At 38.7% G+C, this 25,800-nt stretch overlaps 3 protein-coding genes across 3 annotated transcripts in view; 2 read left to right on the top strand and 1 right to left on the bottom strand.

Annotated features, from left to right (window-relative positions):
- LOC134799999 (serine/threonine-protein kinase Tao) overlaps positions 1–13,124 on the bottom strand; it is a 37,697-nt gene extending 24,573 nt beyond the window's left edge. The window contains exons 1-8 of the mRNA XM_063772435.1: positions 12,870–13,124; positions 12,423–12,508; positions 8,905–9,134; positions 7,549–7,666; positions 5,709–5,972; positions 2,461–2,583; positions 1,388–1,628; positions 877–1,013 (exon numbers count right to left, since the gene is read on the bottom strand). Coding sequence (XP_063628505.1) covers positions 877–1,013; positions 1,388–1,628; positions 2,461–2,583; positions 5,709–5,972; positions 7,549–7,666; positions 8,905–9,128 — 1,107 coding nt within the window. The 5' untranslated portion in view covers positions 9,129–9,134; positions 12,423–12,508; positions 12,870–13,124. The remainder of the gene's footprint in view (positions 1–876; positions 1,014–1,387; positions 1,629–2,460; positions 2,584–5,708; positions 5,973–7,548; positions 7,667–8,904; positions 9,135–12,422; positions 12,509–12,869) is intronic.
- Positions 13,125–13,882: 758 nt separating this feature from the next.
- Positions 13,883–17,661, top strand: LOC134799998 (chromobox protein homolog 1-like). The gene is made up of 4 exons (XM_063772434.1): positions 13,883–14,002; positions 14,695–14,818; positions 16,244–16,390; positions 17,483–17,661. Exons 1-4 carry the CDS (start codon positions 13,910–13,912, stop codon positions 17,659–17,661), a joined length of 543 nt encoding a protein of 180 aa, XP_063628504.1. The 5' UTR covers positions 13,883–13,909.
- Positions 17,662–18,787: 1,126 nt separating this feature from the next.
- Positions 18,788–23,864, top strand: LOC134800162 (uncharacterized). Its single transcript, XM_063772637.1, has one exon. The coding sequence runs from the start codon at positions 20,128–20,130 to the stop codon at positions 23,830–23,832; it is 3,705 nt and encodes a 1,234-aa protein (XP_063628707.1). The 5' UTR covers positions 18,788–20,127; the 3' UTR covers positions 23,833–23,864.
- The last annotated feature ends 1,936 nt before the right edge of the window (positions 23,865–25,800 follow it).

Here is a 25,800-nt window from a genome sequence, read left to right as displayed (position 1 = left end):
AAGATAATAGTCATTTACGATACAAGTGCCGAAAAGAGGAAATTCGAAACGAGTGGCGACCGAAGGGAGTGTTTTAAATCGACACGAGTTGCGAATTAACTATTCGCACGTATATCGTACAACGTTTTACAGTACATATGGCCCTTTAAACTTTTGACGTACGCACCAAAAGTGCTATTTTACGCACTAGTGCGGGAAAATAGGACCATATGTACTGTAAAATATGTTTTTCGTTTTCAATTATTTGAAAATCAACGAAAACTTATTTAAATGAAGTGTATTCATTGAGAAGTCATCGTCTTTTTAGGGTTCCGTACCCAAAGGGTAAAACGGGACCCTATTACTAAGACTCCGCTGTCCGTCCGTCCGTCTGTCACCAGGCTGTATCTCACGAACCGTGATAGCTAGACAGTTAAAATTTTCACAGATGATGTATTTCTGTTGCCGCTATAACAACAAATGCTAAAAAGTACGGAACCCTCGGTGGGCAAGTCCGACTCGCACTTGTCCGGTTTTTTCTTATACAGTACAAATAACACATAACAGTACAGTATAAGTAACATGTCGAGCGTTTTTCGACTTAAAATACGTGAGTGACCCGTTTTTAATATATTTAACAGTACAAATAGTTATGACGTTTCATAAAGAGTAGCTTATTTGACTGGTTTGTTGAGTATGAGTGGCCTATTAATACTATTAATCTCATTTTGTGTTTTCTTTTATATTATGTATTGTCTCGTTTGTTTGTGCTTACGAATAAATTCTATTCTATTGTGAAATGAGTACTAAAAGCAACACTTAACTGACCATCGGTCGACGTCATGCCTTCGCAACAAGGTAGGTAGACAATACTTAACTGTGGACGATGGTACTCACCGGGCGGGGCCGGCGGCGCAGGCTGCCGGACGAGGAGGACTGGCTGGAGGCGCCCGCGGCGCTGTGCTCGGACGTCGCCGAGTTGGACTTGGAGCTGTCGCCGCCTGAGCGCTCTTCGGCCGTTTCTTCGCTGTCACCTGCAGCGAAACAACTAATTAAATAACAGTTTAACAACCTATTTGTAGCTTTGGTAGTTCTTGAAATTATACATGAGTTGAAGTAGATATCGCTCAGTTTGTGGAAAGGAAGTCTCGAAAATTACTTGAATTTGGGAAATTTGGTCTCTTACTATGAAGTCAAACTTAAACTGAAGGTGTAGTATAAATAAACACTAACCACGAAAATATCTTCATCTTCCTATAGTTCAAGTTGTCAAGGTCGCGTACGGCCGCCTTCGTCCTCTGGATCAGGTCGACCAGCGCGTTGGGCGACCGGTGCCTCGTGATGTGGGGGTGTTGAAGCAGCTTCATTGATGAAGGTAACATTTTACTACTAAATAAATTAGACTCACCAATAGCACTCTCATTGTCACCATCCACCATCAATATCTTCTTCATCTTCCTATAGTTCAAGTTGTCCAGGTCGCGTACGGCCGCCTTCGTCCGCTGGATCAGGTCGACCAGCGCGTTGGACGACCGATGCCTCGTGATGTGGGGGTGCTGGAGCAGCTTCATTGATGAAGGTCGGTCTTGTGGGTTCTTTTGGAGGCACGCTTCGACGAAGTATCGAAACGTGTCCGACCATTCTGGAGCCTGTTGAAAAAAATAAATGAAAATATTGGATAGTGCACTAAATAGAAACGAGTGGAGGAAGAGGGGGGAGGCCTTTGCCCAGCAGTGGGACACAGTGGGCTCTGAATAATAATAATAATATTGCATAGTGACACTCTGAAGTGTCTTTTTATTGCTTGAGAACAGCTTCATTGAATAAAGCTTTTTTGGGCCATAATAAGTGGTTTAGACTAAATAGACTTACTCGTAGATTACGGTGTTAATTATACAAAATTAATCTCCATACATATCTATAATAGCCAGAGCAAATGGCGTAAGTGACAAGTTTTATTTGGTAAGAATACGTTAATGTAATGAAAATGCTAATAAAATATCATTTTCAAACCAAGAAACACGTGTTATTGGGAATAAAAGATTTAAACGCAGCCTTTTGCGGTTTTCCTCTTGGTTAATTATTATTTACGCTTGTCAATGAAGTGATAAGTATTAATAAGGTCTTGACGTATCCTTGTAATTCTATTATGAAATTGGGTTATAAATTGTCTTTTAAATTCGCACTAATATTCAACTTAGGTTTCAAGATGTACTCGAACATGTTGTTCACTATGTAAAATATCAAATAAATTGTTCTCCTAATCTAATATTAGTTTATTTTGATGGAAATGTACTTGACATTCATTAAACTTTTTTAACGAATATTCTTGGCACATTGGTATGGGACGTTTGTCGACAGAAATTAAAACTACTCAAGCTAAGCTGTTGTCCGAAGATTTGTTTTCAACCTTAACTTACGACTGAATTTTGACAGCAACTCTTTTGTATATTATTGTACAAAAATACTATTTATCAATACCTGTAATGTAGGAGAGTCGTTCTGCGCGATGTGGTAGAGTGCGGACATGGCGTTCATGTTAAAGTAGGGTGGCTTGCGCTCCGCCAACTCGATACACGTGATGCCCAGCGACCAGACGTCCACCTGCAACAACACATCAACTTCAATTCATCATCATCATCATCATATCAGCCCTTTATCGCCCACTGCTGAGCATAGGCCTCTCTTCTAGTACGCCACTTGTCCCGGTCCTGAGCTAATCTCATCCAGAAGTGACCCGCAATTTTCCGGATGTTGTCCACCCAACGAGCCAACGGACGCCAGGCGCTTCTCTCATTTGAAAGCGGCCACCATTCTGTTAACATTTTAGTCCACCTGCCATCACTCTGCCTAGCAACATGTCCCGCCCAATTCCATTTTAGTTTGGTAATGATGAAACCCACGTCATGCACCTTGGTGCGGCGACGGATCTCGACATTCCTTACTTGATCTTGAACTTCCATTCGTGTACCGTAAACAATTTACCCCCTTTTTCATAAAACTTTACGGACCTGATTTAGTTAAATTATGTATTATCCTTTTCTTACAAATACATAAGTCAAAATGACAGATAAAGACAAACGATTCATAGGTAATTCAGGCCAGTTACGCGTTTATGAATAACGCCATTATACTTTATCAACACTGTGTTACGTCCCATTTGGATAGTGTGAGAAGTCAGCATGTAAAATCGGATGTAAGTTCTGGCACCGTCTAAATAATAGGCCCTGTACAGTGTGCATGAACCATAGGAGCCGTCAGATTTTTGGCGCGAGGCGTAGGTAAATGTGTCTTTTATGCTTCCGATGTAGCCCCCGAGATGGCAGAACCTACTATGCACAAGGAAACGTACCGACGAGAACGGTAGACGGTAGCACTTGATTTGGCAATGTACATGTGCACATATGTTTCCGTTTCAGGCCACAAGATGGCAGATCTCCAGCGCGCACGGTCCCTTTTGCAGAAAGCAAAAGGCGGAAGCTGAGTTTGGAGAAGAGCTGAGATCACTATTCCAATCAGATACACCCCAAAAATGCTAACATGTATATATTAGACATGTGCGCCGATGATTTTTTGACCGGCGGCGGCGGCGTGATCGGCGTGAAATAGGCGTGGCATAATTTTTGATACTGCATGAGAACGTGACTGTAGAAACTATATTAAAGCCTTCTGAGTATTTACTAGGCTATCCAAAACATATTATTTGTGTTTTCTAAATTCTTTCCGAAAATTATATCCCACCATGTTACTTGGCAACCATTTCATACCAACCTAACGGTTACCAACGGTATGTTTAAAGATTGACATAAAAAGGACACTATAAACGCTACATTTTAGCCCGTATCATTATACGCGTACTTTTTAAGCGTAATACGAATAACACACAAAAATATTTCTTTATAAGTTAAGTCGTAAGAAAAAATCTATGTTGACTTTTCCCAGCCGCTGTCGCCTCACCTATGATTTGTTATGAAATAATGATGAAGTAACCATGACTAAGAATTGATCGTCTGAAATTTTTAAGTGAAATTGTATATTATGTGATAAATAAATCAAATCATACATGTATATCGTGTATATAATATGATGACCCTTATGCATGTCACCAGCATCACACGAAAAAACATAAAATACGCAATAATAATCGTGGTGACAGCTTGCTGGAGACTCTAAGAAGAAGATAGCATGTTTATGTCCTAGTATATGAACCTGCTATTATAATCTTGACTTTAGTTCACTGATTAAATTGACAATCAAGAGACTATTAAAGTTAAGCAAAATGCGTTTTATAAAAAAACTGTGCGATATAATATCAAATAATAACCTGTGATCCAGAAACTACATCTTGTTTAAATTAATGCTAAATCGTTATCACAGCTAACACCGCAACGCCAAAATGATGCTAATTTGTTTCAATGGCAAATAATAAGCGAAAAATCATAAGGATCTTTAAATTATATCTTTGACACTATCTACTCACTACGCAACATGCAATAAGTACGATAGTATCAAAAATTTCCACGCCGATTATACGCCGGTCAAATTTATCGGCGGCGGCGGCGTGGAAAAATCGTCAGCGGCGGCGGCACGGCGCACATGTCTAGTATATATATTCTTCTTTACTTTCTTATTTAAACACAAAAACCGGAAGTTTGGGGACTGCGAAAGCGGGAACGTTAATACAAAGCGGCAAAATTTTAGTTTGCAAAAAAACAGGAAAATTATACAACGGGATTGCTCACAAGTGTGTAATTGTCGTAATTGATTACTAACTAAATAAAAGGTTACCCTGGGAATACCCTAAGTCCATCGGATAATGCATTAATAATTCATCTCCAAGTTTCTCTCTAATGTCAGGAAAATGACATGTATTTATATTAATCAATCATATTAGAGGTGTAGTAAGCCCGCACACTCATGGCGCAAGCACATTGGGTCGCTCGTCGTATGAAAACAATGTTGGTTGCCAGGCAACCTCATACTTTGATCCGGCGCCAGCACTCAAATTTGATTTTATATCCCAGATGCTAAAAAACCACCGAGGGTTCCGTACTTTTTAGTATTTGTTGTTATAGCGGCATCAGAAATACATCATCTGTGAAAATTTCAACTGTCCCGGTCCCGTTTTTACCCTTTGGGTACGGAACCCTAATGATATTTTTTTTGTCCCAATTGAATCAAATTGTGTTTCCAGCCTTGGCATCTGACTCACCTTTCCATCATACTGCCCCTCGTCCATCGCTAATGACCTCTGGGGCCATCCAGTATGGCGTCCCCACGAAACTGTTCGCCAGGCACTTGATGCTCGCACTCCCAAAGTCGGCCAGTTTGACGGTGCCGTTTTCTGTGAGAAGAATGTTTCCAGCCTTGACATCTGACTCACCTTTCCATCGTACTGCCCCTCGTCCATCGCCAATATGACCTCTGGGGCCATCCAGTACGGCGTCCCCACGAAACTGTTCGCCGGGCACTTGATGCTCGCACTCCCAAAGTCGGCCAGTTTGACGGTGCCGTTCTCTGTGAGAAAAATGTTTCCAGCCTTGACATCTGGCTCACCTTTCCATCGTACTGCCCCTCGTCCATCGCCAATATGACCTCTGGGGCCATCCAGTACGGCGTCCCCACGAAACTGTTCGCCGGGCACTTGATGCTCGCACTCCCAAAGTCGGCCAGTTTGACGGTGCCGTTCTCTGTGAGAAGAATGTTTCCAGCCTTGACATCTGACTCACCTTTCCATCATACTGCCCCTCGTCCATCGCCAATATGACCTCTGGGGCCATCCAGTACGGCGTCCCAACGAAACTGTTCGCCGGGCACTTGATGCTCGCACTCCCAAAGTCGGCTAGTTTGACGGTGCCGTTCTCTGTGAGCAGAATGTTTCCAGCCTTGATGTCGCGGTGGATACGGCCCAAGCTGTGCAGGTAGGACAGCCCGCAGACGACGCCCTCGCATATTGCTGCGATTTCTTCTTCACGCAGGGGACGCTTGTGAACCTGAGTAGAGAAAGAAGTGATATTTGGAATGAAATTAAACTAATTGAATCTTATCGTATTACTTTATGCGGTATAATAATGAAATAATTTCAACCCAAGTAAGTACCATTCATTATCACTATTTATTTACTTCATTTTCATGTCATTTAGAACCTTATCCTTACGGAGTACTTTCCAATCTTACAAAAATTACTTTTGTGAAGATGCTAAATTAGACCAATTCATTTAAATAAATAGGGCTTTGTCCACATTTAATTAAGCGTTTCGAGTTTGTTATCTGGCAACTGAACCCTAAAAACTACGACGAAAGCAACAGATCACTGAAACATTTCGCTACTCTTGGGTGACCAAATATGGAAGTCAAATGCATACATTGTTCGAGATACCTATCGTACACAGCGCAACAACTTGATAATCGATATCGCGCATAATCACGCCTATTTTCAACGATAACATATTTCTATGTAAATGAGTACTCGAAAGCTCATGACTGCAAAATGTTTAAATTGTAATAAATTATCAATTTCTCTGAAATCGTGAGGTCATCCGTTTGGGATATATTTATTAGCCTTTGTATCTGTCATACGATGAATGATGACTGATAGCATTTAGCGTAATTGCTAAGGACTCGCATGCGTCATGGTGAAAAAAAAAACGACAACAACAAGCTATCTTGAATCTCGGACACTATTTATGAATGAGTGTGAATTCTATAGCTAAATAAAACACGTCACGTCAATATTCCGATAAAAGTGCATGTAGGTACTTTACTGATTTACTTTAGGCATCCTTGTCCGGAGAGAAATAAAATCTGGTGACGAATCAACGGCATTGTTTCTAGGAAATTCGCGTTAGACAGTGAAGTCCACTTTAGACAAGGAGGGTAATTTGTTTTAAACATTATTTTATAGTTATTTGGTACATGGTCGAACAATTTTGGATTTCTTATTTATTTTAAATTTCCTATTATTGACGGATTGTGAGAAATCCCAACTCTACCTCTTTAGCAGATACCTATTGAAACAATCCATGATGCACAATCAAGGAATAGATCAACGTTTATGCTAAAGGTTCCGTCACACGGGCGCGTTCTCCGGGCGGAGCGTGAGCGTTTTACATGGGGCGTTTTACATGTAACCGTCAAACGCCCCTGTGTGACGAAGTCTTAAGTGTATGCTGAGACGCAGTCTACGCAGTTCCACGCAGCGCAGGTCAGAGCAGATTTTGTGAAGTATGGCACGTCTTTGCGGCGCAGCGGGCATACATACAAATTTTAACAAACAACAAGGACGTTGACAGACAGATCGTTGCATAATAAAATACGGCAATACTGCTGAAAACAATTATCATTATCTAATTAGATAACAAGGACTGAAAAAAGAACAAAATCTAATCTCGTGCTTAAAACCCCTCATATTGTTTAATTACTAGCTAGTGTTTTTACCCCATAATTCCCAGGGGCCTGAGATTTGCCTGCCGAATCCCGACCTTATGTTTTAAACTTAGAGTTGAATCTTGATTCCCTTTGCTGGCCCGATATCGCGTCGATAGAAAGTGAGGGGTTAAAGGAACTTACTTCGATAATGTCGGAGGCCGAGCCGACACAGTATTCCATGACCAGCCACGCCGTGTGCTCCCGCTTGTAGCACCCTTTGTATTCTATGGTGTTCGGGTGTTCCAATTGTTTCAAGAATCTGCAAAAACATTTTTTTTAATATGGTACGGAAATCTGTATAAATCCTATCGCCGCCAAGCTCCAGTCCCAAAAATGATGGCCGAGGCGCCAGACTCAAACCACTACGATTGCGCTAACAAAAATATACAGAGCTATTCGTACCAAATCATATTGACAATACACTACAACAACATATGGGCCGAGATCTTTCTGTATTTTAAATAATGACATTAAGTCAAAAAGAGAGATTTATTTATTGTACAAGCTTTTATTTACTCCCACCTGTCCCGTTGTCTGCCTGTGTCTGTACTGAAATTAAATCTTGCAAGTGCAATTTAACCCACTTTTGGTATAACATTGAGCTGAAATTTTGCACGCATATGTATATCGCGTAACAATGCAATATTATGATGACATGGAGCTGATCTGATGATGGAGACAGGAGGTGGCCATAGGAACTTTGTGATAAAACAACGCAACCCAATTGTGTTTTGGGTAGCTAGATTTGTCTTGATGAGTATTAGTTGCCTGTGGAAAAAAAAGTACAGTCAGCGATAAAAGTGTACCAAAAATTAAGTTTTTGCCAAAAACTTATTAACTAAGACCTATACGGCTCCTAGCGTAATTATGCCATTTATCACCTATGTAAATTTATATTTCCAAAAAATTATGTAAATTTGTATGGACAAGATAAATAATTCGTCTCTAACTCTATGAAATGCTACTTTCCGAATTGTAACAAAATAAATACAAAAGAACATCTTAGGTCATATAACGACTACCTATAACGACGATGAGCAATTCCTGGAATACTGGTTTGCAAATAGCACATGTGGAGATAAAAACTAAAACAAGTTAACGCATTCAAATCATTGCCAGCGCGAGCTACGCGCTACGCGTATATTTTTCCTCTTTGTAGCGAAAAAGCCATATTAGCCACAGAACTGAAAAAGTTGGGGTAGATTATACGTGTTGTCAGTGGCGGATTTGCAGTATTTGCCGCCCTAGGCCCTGTAGCCACCCCTTTCTCAGCACCCATCATATTGACTACCTACATTTTGAGTTATTTCTTGTTATCAGCGAATTTTTTGTCACAATTTGCCGCCCCTAAATATCTTGCCGCTCTAAGTGCTACGTACTGTGGGAGTTGTCGTTGCCTGTCATGTAGTTAAACTGCACACATTTTAACTACGTAGGCAAAATTTTCTGATAATAATAAAGAGACAATAATATTATGTACTCTTTTTGTGTACTCACTTGATCTCTTTCAAGATGTCCTGCCATTTCTCCTCACTCTGCTTCCCCAAGTAAGACATTTTCTTGATAGCCACAATCTCCTTTGTGAGATTGCAGCGAGCATAATACACCGCCCCGAAAGATCCATGGCCGATCTCCCGGAGATCCTCAAAGATCTTCTCCGGGTCATGTTTGCTGAACAACTCGGCAATGTCTGGGTCCTTGAGGCTGCCAGGACGTGGCATCTTTATCTGAAATAATAATATAAAGGTTATAACTATGGTTTTTAAGCTCAGAACCACTACTATCATTACAATTATTGTAATGGAGTACCCCTTGTCGCAAAAACTGTATAGTGTATATATTTTGCGAATTGTAGTATCAAGGAAATCCTCTGGAAGTTTTACTTTGTATATGTTTTTGTTTTACTCAAAACCAATTTTAAAAATACTTGACTAACATGCTGTTAGTTTAGAATATTCAAAGGAGGAGCATTTTAACACTGTAAAATTTCAAACACTAATCAGTTTTTGCTGCAAGAGGACAATTTTATTTTTAAATTAGTAGGTATACCTCTGCGTTATTGCAAGTAGCCATTTCTATGTTTTCCCTTACTATATCAGCAGACTCTTATTATATATCTGTACTTGTTTATGCATACATATTTAGCTGAGGCAGCCCTCCTCAACCAACAACCATCTGTTACCATAGTTGACTCTACAAAAACCACATTACTCATTAAAAAAATAACCTTAATTATAATGATCTTTATTAAGTTCTGGTAGTAAATGCAAAAAATAAAGATGGAAATGATTTGATTCCATAGTGATTGAATCATCTAATAAATGGACAGACAAATATATGTTTATACTTTTGCATTTTTTTGCAATGAGGCAAAAGCTAAGAGTATATGCATGACATCCTAATGGCAATGGATCTATTTTATAAACACCGGTAGATATCTTCAGGTCTACACAGAAGACAAAAGGAAACTATAGATACTTACTTAGCTATTTTGTGAATTTCTGCTAGTGAATCACTACAGTTTTGCTAAGATGCATGAATAGTTTTGTAGCAGTCACATGTGGTCTCAGAATGGTGTATGGTATGATGTTAATGATATAACTTGCTAATAATATGTACAAATAATACTTCAGCCAAGTAGTATTATTTATATTTTTGTGTTAATAACACAAAGCATGACACAATAACATTTAAGATTAATACCAATAATTTAAAATTGACCAGTAATTACAAATGTTATGGTGACCCTGACCCCACATAGTATATAAAACAAATATATTTAATATTTATGTTACAGTGAATGTATGGTGCTCAAACGTAAGGACATGAGTAATGTCATAAATTCATAATTGTGTACATTTTATTTAAAGGGACCAATTTTTGAGATATACTGGACATGACCCGACTGGGATGACCAGTCTGGCCTAGTGGGTAGTGAACCTGCCTGTGAAGCCGATGGTCCTGGGTTCAAATCCCAGTAAGGGCATTTATTTGTGTGTTGAACACAAATATTTGTTCCTAAGTCATGGGTATTTCTTATATATCGTCGGGTGACAAGCAAAAGTCACTAACTAACATCATTGAAATTATTGGACAATGTAATAAAGTGCATTGTTACTTTAATTTTTTGATAGTACTTAGTGAGTTTTGCTTGTCACCTGACGATATATAGGTATGTATTTATCTATATAAGTATGTATATCGTCGCCTAGCACCCTTAGTACAAGCTTTGCTTAGTTTGAGGCTAGGTTGATCTGTATAAGATGTCCCCTAATATTTATTTATTTATATTTCAAGTATTTTGAAGGTCATTGGAAATCGCAAGCCTATTATGGTCATGGTTATTTTTATCATTTATCAGTCAATAAGACGTGATTCACTTTCAAATTTAGGTATATATACTTATCAGATGTTAGATTGTGTTATTCACAGTAATAAGTAACCATAAAAGGTAGGGCTATTTATGATGGAGATTCAATTCAGGAGTTGCCTTGGTATCAAATTGGAAATATTGGGAGTTTCAATTTTTAATAACTAAGTTTACTTTTAAATAACTAATGACATGGTACCTACAAAAGAAGGAATATGATCGTCCATAAAACTTAATGGCAGATGTTTTTTTTTGCTGGCTCATATAATGTAAATGATTATCTGGCTTTCTAGTGTTGTAAAATCGAGTCAAATTAAATACACTGAGATCACCATAACAGTAAACAAACATGTTTTGAAGTGCAGACATTTTGATATTATAGAAGAATATGATGAATTGGTATTGAATGTTTGTAATGTCTAAAACTATGATGTATTATTGCGACTCTAAGCACCACTTGCACTATCCCACTAACCCAGTATCAAATTGTATGGGTAACCATGGTAGCTTTAGGTTTAACCAGTTAACCCCTGGGTGAGTGGAATGGTGCAAGTGATGCCAAGTGGTATAGCAGTTTTCATGTAAATTTTGGAGATTATTCATAAGAATTTACAAAGATCATGTTTAATACCAGCTATAAATGCAAAATACTAATTTTTACTATTATTAATAGCAAATAACACCTTAAATTATAGTAACAAGTAATTTTTATAACTGATTAGTCGAGTATAAACCAAAATAATCATAATTCACTTATTCAGGTAAAACTTAAACCAATACAAATTTAATACTTTACACCAGTTGCAGAATAAACTAAAATAGACAGTGAAAAAGGAATAATTTATTTAATAACAGAATCAGAGAACAATATGACAAACAAACAACAGATTTGACCAACTTAATTTCAACAATAACAATATTCACTGTACTTTCTGTACCTGATTGTGATTTTATTTTTTGTACATAACAATTTATTTCACTTTACAGTACAACTATTTCCAGTAAATATTGTTACACTAAAAATCTATGAAGATTTTCTTATAAGATGTTTCTTCAAACAAGAGCACACATAACAATTGCTCTATAATTATACACCATTAGAGTAACCTTGAATATCAATTATTCTGTAATTGATCATTATTCCTTGATCAGTGATGTCCCATGATAAGTGCAATTTGTCTCATTATGTGTTTAAATGGATTGTTTGCAAACATTTACAGTAATGGATATCTATTGTTGATTTTAGGTGTGATAAATTTATTTATTTTTGTGGTGATATCATTTTTACTGTGTAGTTACTTAGGTACCACTTGTGATCTTGTACAACCATCAATATATGTGTACTTGTTTACAATACTTGTTATTAGATGCTAAGATATTTTCTTTTTAATAGCCTTACTGTCAGTTTCAAGGTAATTATGTATCAAAATGAGATGGACTCAAAACTAATCTCTATTCATTGATTGAGTACTGAAATCTGTAACTTTTAAATATGTTAAGGAGAATTTATCAAAAACTAAAAATATAAGATAAAAAGTCAAATAGAAATCTATTTCTTACGTAAATAACTCGTGAATAAATGGTGTTTGTGTGCTATAGGCATATTATGGTCAGATAAAAACTAAGTAATAAGGAAAGCACATACTGCTCGCGCCAGCTGAGAGCCGGCAGCGTCCGTCAGTTAATTAGAGCACTCCCGCCGCCCCGGGCCATCCTCCGAGCTGCCGCTATCTGCAACAGTAGGAAACGGCAGCGATAACACCAACCAGCCACGCCGAGTCTACTATACGAACCCCACCCCCAACAAAAACATTTGCCGCATTGCTTCACACTACCGCCTACACACGATCCCGCACTCTCGCATATGCTAACTACGAAACACCCGTAATTTAATTATGTGAACCTTAAGAACGTCGCCGCAACCCACCTCGGCGTATCCACAAATTTCGGACCTTTGTCACCCGTCACTGCACTTGATCACAAACTTACGCCCCCGTGGACGCCTTTTACACTCACTCTTATCGATAATTATTAGTTGCACCCTCCTGGAGAGGGTGAAAATTAGTATTATTGCGAAATACTTGGCACTTACTTAGAAAATTTCGCCTCAAAATGGCGTTGGGGTATCGTGCGCAATGATAGTTTTTTGTTTCATATGGCACTCTGTTTATGGTTTTCCATTACTCGCTGGATTCACTTTGTAATCATTGAGTCACTTTTTATTTATCTTACGCTTGAAATTAAGGCGCTTCGTCGATATTTTATGAAAATTATTTACAACTTTCCCGTTCAACTCAACTTCAACTTTCTGAAATAAAATTAAAAGCGCCCTCTACCTATGATCGCAATAAACATTTGCTAATTAAAGTTGCTAGTGTGAAAAATGACATAGACAATACCAAAAACCATACTTGGCAACAACTTGACATGAACTTGGCAATATAAAAAAAAACTTTTTTTTTATGTAATGGCAATTTTGATTGACAGTTGATATACTTTTTTTTGGGAATTTTATATTTTATCTGTTTCCGAGTAGCCGCACCGAGTGCACGACGCCGGGCTTTTGGATTTCTACATTTCGAAACTTTGATTCGTGCAAGTATATATCACTATTTGTTGATAAATCTTATCTTCGTGTTCTCTTCATACAATAATTATCTACGTGCATGTTAGTTTCATAGTTAAGGCGAAATCTTAGCTTGGGTTCCTTCATTCAAAATGGCGGGATAAAAGCTTGGTTGTTTGTTGTTTCCTTGTTCAGAAGATGTAATGATTGTTTTAATTGTTAGCTACATTATAATGGTCAAACAATGATATTGTATGCTGTTAAATAGGATTAACAATTTATAACAAGTTCTTGTGTATTGATATTTTGTTTTTGTGTTCCATATCCTCCAAGGTTATACTTCGGTACATGTATTCGGTATTTAAGCATTTTAACCATACAAGCTGTTAGTTGGTACTTTTCTCCTAATAAATATTTTCCTATGAAAATGAAGGAAACATATGTTCCTAAATTAATTGAATATAGTAACATGTAATACAGTTTTTTGATTTCACATGAGCCAATCTTTAACATGAAGAATCATGGTTAGCGTGTTACTAATAACAAGGGTTTGGTTTCAGATAAACATGTCTGAGAAGAAGAAGGAAGGTAGCGAGGCTGAGCCTGAAGAAGAATTCTCTGTGGAGAAAGTTCTTGACAGAAGGGTTCGGAATGGAAAAGTGAGTAAACACATATATTATAGACTTCTTCTTTGTCGGTCCCTCATTACTGAAGATCGTGACCACTTGGTTTTGCAGCTCCTGTATTTGTCTGCATTAGTCTTAATCTCCCATGGCCCTCACCGCTTGCTGGAGTTTGCCAGAGGTGGCCTTCTTAACTTACGGATTACAGTAATCACCATAAGCATAGGTTTGGATAAGCAAGGGTCTAGAGTGACAACTTGATGTGGAATGATTGTGGATTTGAAGTAGAGCCTAGTTGGTAGTGACTCTGCTGGCATAGCCGGGGCCTAGGGTACAGATATTTGTTCTTGGGTTAGTGCATAGCCCCACAAAGTAATAATAAAACTAATAACTCATTGCGAAGAGTCTCAACCAGACCAACACCTAGAGAGACTCTCGCTGGGTGGTTGGAACAAGGGTCTGATGCAGAAGGTGGTAATTTTGGACATGGCGCGTATTGTACGTTGGTTCCTCACTTGTGGCCCTGACCACCGGCAGCTTGGGCCTCGTCCCGCTGCTGGCAGCACCCTACGTTAGGTTTTTTATAATGTTTATAAGTATTTTGTATGACTTTGTATTTTACTTTTATATCCATATTAAAAAAAACCTAGCCTAAGATGAAAGATAAATAAAGAAACTAATAATTCATATGCCATGAATTGCCATAATCTATAACTTCATATTTACAGGTGGAGTACTTCCTAAAATGGAAGGGATACAGTGACGCGGACAACACATGGGAGCCGGAGGAGAATCTCGATTGTCCAGATCTTATCTCAGCCTTTGAAGAGGCTAGGAAAAAAAAAGAAGCTGGTAAGGAAGATATATTACTTACTTACTGCTTACTGCTAGCATTTCTCCGCAGACGTTTTGTCTGGTTGCCCTTGGCATAGGCCTCTCCCATATTCCTCCACACATCCCTGTTCAGAGCCTGTCTTCTCCACAAGGCTCCAGCCACCTGCCTGAACTCGTGTTCCCATCTCATTAAAAAAAAAAAGAAGATGTATACAATATTCTTTATTATGTTTTCTGTTAGTTGTACCATGTGATGTACAAAAATGTTACCTATTTCATAGGTATTTACTTAACAAATATGCATGATTGCATTTGTGTCAAATATAATTGGTGACCTGGAAAATGGTAAGTTGTAAGCACCTAGGAATTGTAGAACTGGCACTTATACCATCGCTCACACTGTTAATTGTACATTGGTGGACCTTATGCCTTTTATAATAAGGTCCACCGATGTACAGCTAGGAGTGTTGCTGTTTGTACTAACATGATCATGGCTCAGCCATTATCTCTGTTCAGTGGATATATTACAGCATGGTTTTTTAAGTGGGACTCTTGAGACTAAACCTATAGAAGATACAGGGAAACTACTTTAGCTATCTTCACCTCTTATTTTGGCAACAATTTTGGTATGGCCAGGGATCGGAACTGGTTTTTCACAAAAACTTAGAAATAAACTATATTTCGAATTATTTTGTACTCCAAATGTAGGACTCAGTTGTGTTTTAGGTAATGAGAATGACTTCGTATTATTAGATTGCCAATTTAAAAATAAAATAATTAACAAAGAACGAAAACATACTGGTTTCGTTCCCATATAAACAATACCGGTATCCGATGCCTGGGTATGGCTCATGCTTGACCTGCAAGGTTCCGTCACACAGGCGCGGGGCGCGCCGCTTTTACATATAAAACGCTCACGCCCCGCCCGGAAAACGCGCCTGTGTGACGAAGCCTTTATTTTTAATGTTGATGACTTGGATCCATTCCAAGATTTTTTAAATCTCTTGAAGTAAAATATGAACTTATTTTTTAAATTGGATTTTGTTATAAAGGGCCACTATTTACAACTCACATCCTTTTACACACTTCACAGCTGGCCCTGGAATAGGACAACCTGGTATGAATGACCATCACACTAAACGCTTGTAGATTTTATATATTATTTTCACTTAAGTAATACCATCATCATTTATGACTAATATTTTATGTGAACTTGCATGTTTCAAGCTTCTTTTATAATACAATGTAAGTTGTAGTTGCTAACCAATAATTAAGGAGTAAATATCTAAAATGGTTTACTTGAGCATTCCATCCATGTGGATATGGAGCTTTTAACTTTTAAAAAGTTGTGATAAATATTATTTGCTGTTTTCGAGACTTAAGAGTAGCTAACTTAATTAATTGCAAAATTTCCTCTATATAACCGGATACTTCTTTTTCTAGAGGGCAAAACTGCAAAGGTGGATAAAGATGTGAAGAAACGCAAGTCCACCGCCGCGACGCCAGATCTCAAAGGTGCTAAAAAGTCCAAGAGTGATGACAAGAAAGCATCTGGCTTTGACCGTGGCCTTGAGCCAGAGAAGATTATTGGTAAGATCCCATTTGCCTGTTATGTTTTTTTTTTAAACTATAGTACTATGGAATCTTAAATTTTTTATGCAAAATATAGAACTTTGTTGTATTAATTATGTGATACTGGCATATGAGTACAATATTTTGCCCTTATTGGGATCTAACAGTGAGTATATTAGCTGTGTGCACAATAGACTCTGACCATGCTAACTTAGCACAAACTTAGTCAAACTTGGCATTAAGAATGCATACATTTTCCCTATAAGCTTCATACTTGATGTAGCACTTGGCATGAAAAGAGGTCCAACTCTAGTGGCGTCCGACTGGCGATAGTACTCGTAGCGGCTACAGTGCACGTTATTTGATAGATGGCAGAGTCAAATAGTAATGAGCAGCAAAATTCACACTAGCTCCATTGAGCTTGATTATCTTTTAATTTACCCACAATTCACTACACACGGGCACTGGACACAACCAAATGAAACAATTCCCAAATATTCCTTACTAGCTTTTTTTTTATCCAATCTGCTTTTTTTCGATTCCCCATACAAACTTCCACCCTTCTTGAAAAGAGTTTTCACCCCCTTAAGGGGTGATTTCTGTGATAAAAACTACCCTATGTCCTTCCTCGGGACTCAAACTATCTCCATACCAATTTAACTAAATCGGTGCAGCGGTTTAAGCGTGAAGAGGTAACAGACAGACAGACACACTTTCGCGTTTATAATATTAGCAAAGACATAAATATGTAAGTCCGTATAAGATGAATAAAGTCTAAGAAAAAAACGTGCCTCGGAAATCAAGAAATAGTCATTCTCGGATAGATGGCGCACACACCTTTGGCTTATGGTCGGCTAGATGTCGTTGACGACACCGTTTCATATTTAACAATTTTAACACATAGGTATCAGTAAATGAACATGGGTCAAAAATAATAAAATCATTTATCCATATATAGAATTTTTTTCGATCGTTTTATACGTTTTCATTTTGAGTTTTAGTCGTGTGTCGATAGATGGCAGTAAATTTACTGTGACTACAAAATTTACTATGACAGGACCCCTCTATACTATCTATTCTCTTTGATATTAGTATGGATTTCACTTACAGGAGCAACAGACAGCAGCGGAGAGCTGATGTTCCTCATGAAATGGCAGGGCACAGACGAAGCGGACCTGGTCCCGGCCAAGCAAGCCAACGTGAGGTGCCCCCAGGTCGTCATCCAGTTCTACGAGGAGAGGCTTACCTGGCACACGCCGGCGCCTGATGATGCCAACAACGATGACTAGGTAATCCGCTTTTTGATACATTGTAATGACTGTAATGAGGTTAAAAACTCGAACCTTTCTTTGTCACGGCGGGGGGCTATTTACGTGGCGTCCATTACATACGTGAGGCGTTTAAGAGGATATTCCATTGAGGAAAACGCCTCTCTTCCCCAGAGATTTAGGGAGACTTGGCTTGACCCTCTCTCACCTTATTCCCCTCACGTAATGAATGGACGCTCCCCTTATCGTTATTGATAAAAAGCTTGAGTAAAGCTCCTATTGCGTGTAGGTAAGTATGACTGGACATTTCACGCATACATTTTTTGTTACCTATAACGCTCTTTACGGTATAAATGTAACACTATGAATTAAAGTTACCTACTTTATTTTTCATGGCCAACTCCGGCTCATTTGTTTTCCTTAACAATTTTACAACATTTTATTAAGAGCCCGCAGAAGCATATCTAATCTATTACCTGTATGTACACTACACTAACCTGACGCAATTTAAGTAATGAACAATGTATTGATAAAAAATTGTTCACGGTTTAGTTTTATTATTTTTAATGTTAGTAATTACCTTCATTGCCGTTTTAAGATTGTAATATTTCTTTTGAATTAAAGCAGTTTCTATTTTCCTTTCAGATTTACTGCTGGAAGGTTGTGGAGGTGAAAATATTCCATTACTGTGGTATCAAAACAAACTGTGTTTAGTTTTACTCGGATTCATTTAAACTTGGTGTTTTTTAAGAAAAATAATTATACTTTGTTGGATGGGAATAAGACGTTATTGATATTTGATAATAGATAATGATAGTCAAACGAACTTCTTGAAGTGAAGTTTGATCGATATTATACATATGAGTCACTTCATTTGAAGATATATAACGAAGGGATGGCCTATGGCGAGGGGGATGGGGGCTCAGTACCTCGATGTATTAACTTCAGAGCTTAATTAATATGCTACCAGTGCATGAAATTAGCATTCGGACTACTTAACCATACTAGTGCCTACTATATTCTAGTACTAAATCGTTCTTTGGATGGAAGTCGATTAGATTCAAATAAAAGGATCACATGAAAACGTTCAAATCTTTATTTCACAAAGTAAACTTGTAATGACACTTATAAAATCAAAATAACACTTAGAATTAAACGGTTAACACTTTCGCAACCAGGCAAAATTTCAAACAATACCCCAGAAACCGACAGTACTCGCTAGTCGGGCAACGACGTGCAACTCAATGCCGCACGCCGCGAACCCGCTAGTCGGGCAAGCGGCGGACGCTCAGGGCTTTGCCAAGTAACTTTCGTATAAGTACGTGGATAAAATTAAATCTGCTGTCACATCTGTTTAGGCTCCCCGTTTTGTTCTTCTCCTAATTCTAACTCCTATTGATACATACCCGTGTATGCAATTTCACGTAACCAACTAATAAGAATTTTTATTTTGTAATCGCATTATGTAAAGTAAATAAAAATACAAAGTGAAGTAATAAAATATAATAATCAACTGTACCAACTTTTCCACCACATAATAATCAGAAGACTTACAATTTTTTCTGTTAGTGGCAGTGGCAGCCCTGAGGTAGTGAAGATGCAATGCTTGCCCGCCTGTCGGGCACTTCGGCGTCGCGTGTAGGTTTATAGCTCTTGCCCGACTAGCGGGTATGCCGGCATCTGAGTAAAGTTTACGAGTGCCCGAGAGTCGGGTACGCGGTGTCGAATGTGTTAAAGAATGGATTCTATAAGCTTTCAGAATAATCCTGCAGGTATAAGCCTTCAGGGACGCGGCGAATTCGGCACGAGGGTGGCTATGGGTGGTATTTTTGCTAAATGAAAAAGTGAGACGCAATGACATTGGATAAAGAAATCGGACAGGTGGAATACCACACTAACGTCCATTCTCTAGCACGGTCAGATCAAGAATACCCGCGGCAGAGCGGTGTATTGCCATCCGTCCCCGCCGGGTACAGATGGGAATAGGCGCTACATACAAATCATATGTATATCGAACGCAGTGTAGTCAGCCTGCGTATACTGCACACCATGTTCAGGGCATAATATACACAAGTTTACTGTGTCAATTGAGTTATAAAGCATTGTTAAAAAGCACAAAGAAAGTTTAGTGATACAGGTTCAAAAAAGGTACATATTAGATTATTAGATAGATAGAATACTCAAGATACAAAAGAAAACAAAAGTAACAATTTATGTACACATATGTGGTATTATCTATGAAAAGGGACCTTATTGTCGATGGCGCTTACTACACTAACATCGATGAGCACAAAACGTAGTAGTTTAAAATTGGGGATTCTGGCCCAGTTTAGTTATTTTGATTTCCAATTTAGCAATTAAGTTTCTTTGATTACTGGAACATTCAATGTTGCTGTCTATCCAATGCGGAGGTCAATTTATGTTATGTGACGCTGATGAACTTATCAGTCATCCGAGGAGTTATCCGCGCACTGTCTCAGCGTCGACATGGACACCGCCGTCTCCAGGTCCAGCAGCATCATGTCGGATAAAGACCCGCTATCCGTGCAGATCAAGTCCGAGAGCCTCACGAACCTCCACGGCTCACTCGAGGACGTCCGCAACATTTATCTCACGCATAACGAGCAGGCCGTCCTCGAGTGCCACCAGGCCAACACTATCGAGGACCGCGACGACGATCGCTCGGACGCCTCGGTAGACCCGTGGCTCAAGGAGATCATCGCTGGCAGCCAGGACGACGTCAGCTACTACAAAGATGTCAGCGACGTCATTAAGAATCTCGATAATATTCTCAATTCGGAAAAGACGTCCAGCTCGGAGTCGAGCCACCAGGCGAGTCCGTCGAGGGACAATTTGAGCTTAGACTGTAAGAAAGATTACCCGATGCAATCTAGTATGGTTAAATCACCTGGCATTACAAACTTCCAGAATATTATACAGGAAGTCGGACTTGAAGACAAATCGCCCGAAAAGAAACAGGATGAGGATGAAGATAGAGATACAATAGGCACGCTCAGTCACTCGTTCGAGCGGCATAGCGATACCACCAGCCAACACACCTTAGAAAATTTAACTCCTGATACGCCTATAAAAGACATGGAGTTACCGTTTGAAAAGACGAATGCTGATTTACAAAATAAACTGCATGCAATTGAAATATCTGAGGATGTACAAGTTGAAGCAGTATTGCCAAAAGAAAGTGAAGTAGATAATAGTGATAATGTAAAAACTAATATATGTATAACGCCAATGCATAGTGTTAATGAAGATAAGAATGTGTATGTGAGTGAAGACTGCCAAACCCCGAGTGATAATAAGTTAACTGATATATTGCATGATAAGGAAACAGTGCAAGCTAAGTCAATAAGTGAAGTTAGCGGTAATAACCCAGTTTGTAATAACGCGGAAGAAGTAATAATTAAGACTGTTCAAAGTTTAGAACAAAACGTGCCAGTGAATGTAGAAGATAAAGAGGTCTTGCCGGTATTCCCTGAGGTAGTTCAAAATGATAAGGCTGCAGATCTGTTACCAAATGCCCCACTAGAAGAAAAACATGCGACTGACCTACGACTCGAAACGACTAACATAAATAGTCAAAAAGAAATAAATAATGATCTCATTTCACCTGCAGAAAGTACAACCGATAGTAAAATAACACCATTTCATATGATAGCCCTGGAAGAAAGTTCGTCTGTAAAAGTAGAAAACTTAGACAATGTTAGTCAAATAGCGTTTGAATCTCCTCATAGATTAGAAGAAAGTCAACAAGGCGATTCGCCTTTACCAACTTATGAAGAAAAAGAGGGATCAGATGTGCCTGAATCAGTACAAATTATATCCGCCGTTCCAGTTATTGAGAGCTTTTTAACTGGAAGTCATAATACAGGCGATGTTGAAGTAGATCTTAAGTCAATTACTGAAACAGATGTTTCTAAAAACACAGAGGAAGAACTTGTGACCTTGGTGGAAAAAGAAGTTGTGGTAACAAATGCTCCAATAAATGTTACTACACCTACGTTAATTTTGTCGGAAGCACAAGAAGACAAACAACTCTCAATAGATAAACTTCCTGAGGAATTTATTGACAAAATAATAAAGGAAGCTGAGACAGCTGCTTTGAATTGTATTGAAACAGCTCGAGCTAAAACATTAGTACCTGAACCATTGAATATTCCTAAAAATGAAACAGTAGAAATATTTCTTAACACTGAAATAAAATCCTTGAATAACTCTACTGCAGACAATATTACTCATGATACTGGAGCTGGCCAAGACATTTTACAAAAACAAACATCCTCACAAGAAGATGGTCAACATAATTTTCTTAAAGAGGAGGTAAAATTACCTTCATCCAGCAATTTAGATAATATTACAAAAGAAATTTTGCTAGATGCAATGCACGAAGTACCTAAAGTTATGCTAAAAGTAGAATCACTGGATTTTTTTCACGAGAATAATTTAAAAGTGACACCCACTTCTGACGGTTATTTACGAGAATGTGAAAATAAAGCCCCTGAAATCGAATCTCTTCCGGATGTTGTACGGGATGTTACATATTCCATAGATCAACCGATTGATAAACAGGTGCATCATGATAAGGAAAATACTAATACGCAAATTGAATCACAGTCAGTGGTCCCTCAGATATCACTTGATCTTGAATCGACAGCAACTGCAGATTCTTCACAAAGTACTTTTCTCATTAAAGACACACTGAAAGAAGAATCGAAAATTGTATCCGAAAGTCCTGTAGACACTTTACTAGATGAGCCAGTACGAGAAATTGTGGAACCGGAAGTTAACATGGAAACTGATATAAATACATTTCTTGATTCTGAAAAAAGAGTAACTGAAAGTTTATGCGCTGATGACACTTTGAAACCAACATCTAAGTTACCAAGTAAGAATGAAACAGAATTAATTGCAGTGGTTGCAGAAGAAACATTTGCAAAAGACAATATTATTGAACAAAATGCTATTCCCAAGTCTAATACTACTGCTGTAGAAAATGGGCGTGTACCATCAGATGACAGCACAGCTTATATGGATCTGACTGATAGTGTGAAAGCTGAAATTGTAGAACAAAACCCTATGGATGATAACATTAAAGATGTCATTAACTCTTGCTTAGAGACTCCTGGAAATGATAACTGTTCACTAGTCAAGTTGGAATCCACAGAGTACTTAGATCTGCCTACTGTTAAGAGGGATGTGGATGAGTTTTTACACGCAGAAAGGCAACTTAGCAGCCAAGTGGACGAGAAGGATCCTCTATGTTCAAGTACACCTAAAAGCTCAGTGGATGACACTCCAAACTCAACAGAAGAAAAGTCTGACGTATTATCAGAAACAAAAGTCCCTGACTATGGACCCGGAGTAACGCTAACAAAATTGGAACAACAATGTGTCCCAGATTTTCTAAGCTCTTTTGATTCTCCGACCAAAAGTCACCCAACTGACACCTACGATGAAAACAGCTCAGTAGTCCTAGGCCCTTTTGAGAACTGCACTATGGAACTTTTTAAAGGCATTAAATCTGGTGAAGATCTAGGCGACATCCCAAAAGAAGAGATGTTCTTCTCTTCAAATTTCAGCGAAATTAATCTCGAAACTCCCTCGCCACTCCGCGATGGTAACTTTTTGAATGAAGTGCCGGATATAGTCAACGATGATCATTTCCTGGATATAATCAGTGATCCCAACGATGAAGTAGACTCGAAGACCGACGCCAGCGACGTCACTGATCAGTCTGTCGCTGAGAAAAAAGTTTCACCGTCGACACCTCCCAACTCTCCTGGTTACTTTCTAGCATCTACATCTCAGCAGAAATATCTAGTAGATATAGATTTGAACCCAGCAACGGAGCCCGCTCCCGTGGAATCAGATTCGGGTTTAAGTTCACTGCATAAAGAAATCGAGTTGAATCAAATAGAGCTTCAAATCACTTCGAAATTGGCTATGGCCGAGAACGAAAATAATTTGAATATTGAATACTCAGGGCCGTTGACTGTGGAAGGTTTAGTGCAGAATGATCTGGTGAGGGAGGAGGAATCGGCCCCGGAGACGTTTCTAGCGGGGAACGGGGGGAACATTGACGATATACGGGAGATGTTCACGCTGGATGAAGACTGCGTCAACGCGTTGAGGAACGAGCTGGAACTGAAGCTGCCTCTTGCACAGGTACTATCTTAATATTTTGTTGATCCTATTATTTGATTTTTTTTTAACAAATATTATGTTAGTGCTCGGCTTCCTTAAGAGCGCTATTCGTAGTAATTTGGACAAAGACTCACGCGGCCAAGCGAGTTTCAACTTTTTCAACTTCAATTTTTTTTTTATCTGCTCAAAACATGTCTAAAGTCGTCAAGTCCTCTGATCTATCCAAGAAGTAATATATTTGGATATTTACCAAATTTAAAAATCCATCAAGTTCGTAAAATATAAAAAACCAGACAAGTGCGAGTCGGACTGGCCCACCGAGGTTTCCGTACTTTTTAGTATTTGTTATAGCGGCAACAGAAATACATCATTTGTGAAAATGTCAACTGTCTAGCTATCTCGGTTCATGAGATACAGCCTGGTGGCAGACAGACGGACAGTGGGTACCTGTTGCACAAAATATTGTTATTAGGGATGTACCGACTAGTCGGGAAAGCCGACTATCCGGCCTCATTTGTAGTCGGCGATTAGTCGGCAAAAATGGCGGATTAGTCGGCAACTCGGCATCGGCACCTTATAAGTGTCAGAAAAACGTGGCAAAAAGAAATAAGCAGCAAATATTTACCAAGCTTTTCACCTATTTTACCGAAATTCCTATTTAGGGTGCTTACGAAAACTTTTGTTCGTGTTGTCCTTTCTTATGTCCGATTGTCCGGTTGTCGTATGAAATATAGCCTTAGGAGTTTTTTATTTATTTTATTTTATTTTTTAGCGTTACCATAATATGATGAATAGCGTGACGAAAGGGGTAAAAAGATTGTTTTTTTAAGTGCATCTAAACCGAACTTAGACAGAACTAATGATCTGGCCGACTAGCCGACTAGTCGGCCGACTAATCGGCCATCCGAGCGCCGATTAGTCGGCTAGTCGGCCAGATCATTAGTCGGTACATCACTAATTGTTATGTGGTTGGCATAAAAACAATGTAGGTACAGCGGAGCGCCGGTGAGCGGTAACCGGAAGTTGCTTTAGCAGTTTTAATCAAAGCAGTTACTTTTCAATGTGGGCGATGCTACCTGTAGGTACCAGATGACAGGAATTTTCCTGACATGTCAGGAATTTTGGCCGTTTGTCAGGAATGCGGCCGGAATACGAAAATGTCAGGAATTTTAGTGAATTAGCAGACTTTTCTATTCTTCTTCTTCCTCGCGTTATCCCGGCATTTTGCCACGGCTCATGGGAGCCTGGGGTCCGCTTGACAACTAATCCCATGATTTGACGTAGGCACTAGTTTTTACGAAAGCGACTGCCATCTGACCTTCCAACCCAGAGGGGAAACTAGGCCTTATTGGGATTAGTCCGGTTTCCTCACGATGTTTTCCAGACTTTTCTATTATGTACCTAAAAAGGTACATTATTCAAATGTACTTACATAAATCCAAACCAAATTAAATTAATATAAACAATGTATCAAGCATTCATAGATATAGCTTACGGCTAGCCCGACCCCCCCACCTCCCAGTCCCTGATATGAGCGTCAGGAAAAATATTCGCAAATCAGGAATTTTGTTAGGAAATCCCGAATTTGTATCTGGTAACCCTACCTGGCCTCCCTGTACAGTAGGGAAACTACGTGGTTAATATAAATTTATATCAGAAAAATGAAGTGACGAAATATAATCATTTTTGATAAGTAACGGTTCTTATAAACAACCAATGAAGTAAGTATTGCTTTTTGCTTGAGAAGGTCATACCCATTCTTCCATTACGAAATGTATCGTAAGGGCTCCAAGACTAGTACATATATATCCCGTTTTTCTAATTTGAGTCGCAAGTAAGTACCGAACAAAACTATCCCACTTGTAAGGGCCCAGCGTAAAAATTAGCTTTAGACTCCCTTAACTTTGACACAGAAAAGACGCGAATGAGCTAAGCATACTATAAATTGTGTATGAGCCATACGCTCAAATTGTATTCCTACCATTTTTTTATAAAACCGAT

This window comes from Cydia splendana, chromosome 19 (genome assembly GCF_910591565.1).
Source record: "Cydia splendana chromosome 19, ilCydSple1.2, whole genome shotgun sequence".
In the NCBI taxonomy this organism is placed as follows: domain Eukaryota; kingdom Metazoa; phylum Arthropoda; class Insecta; order Lepidoptera; family Tortricidae; genus Cydia; species Cydia splendana.
This window is presented reverse-complemented; position numbering and strand designations above follow the sequence as displayed.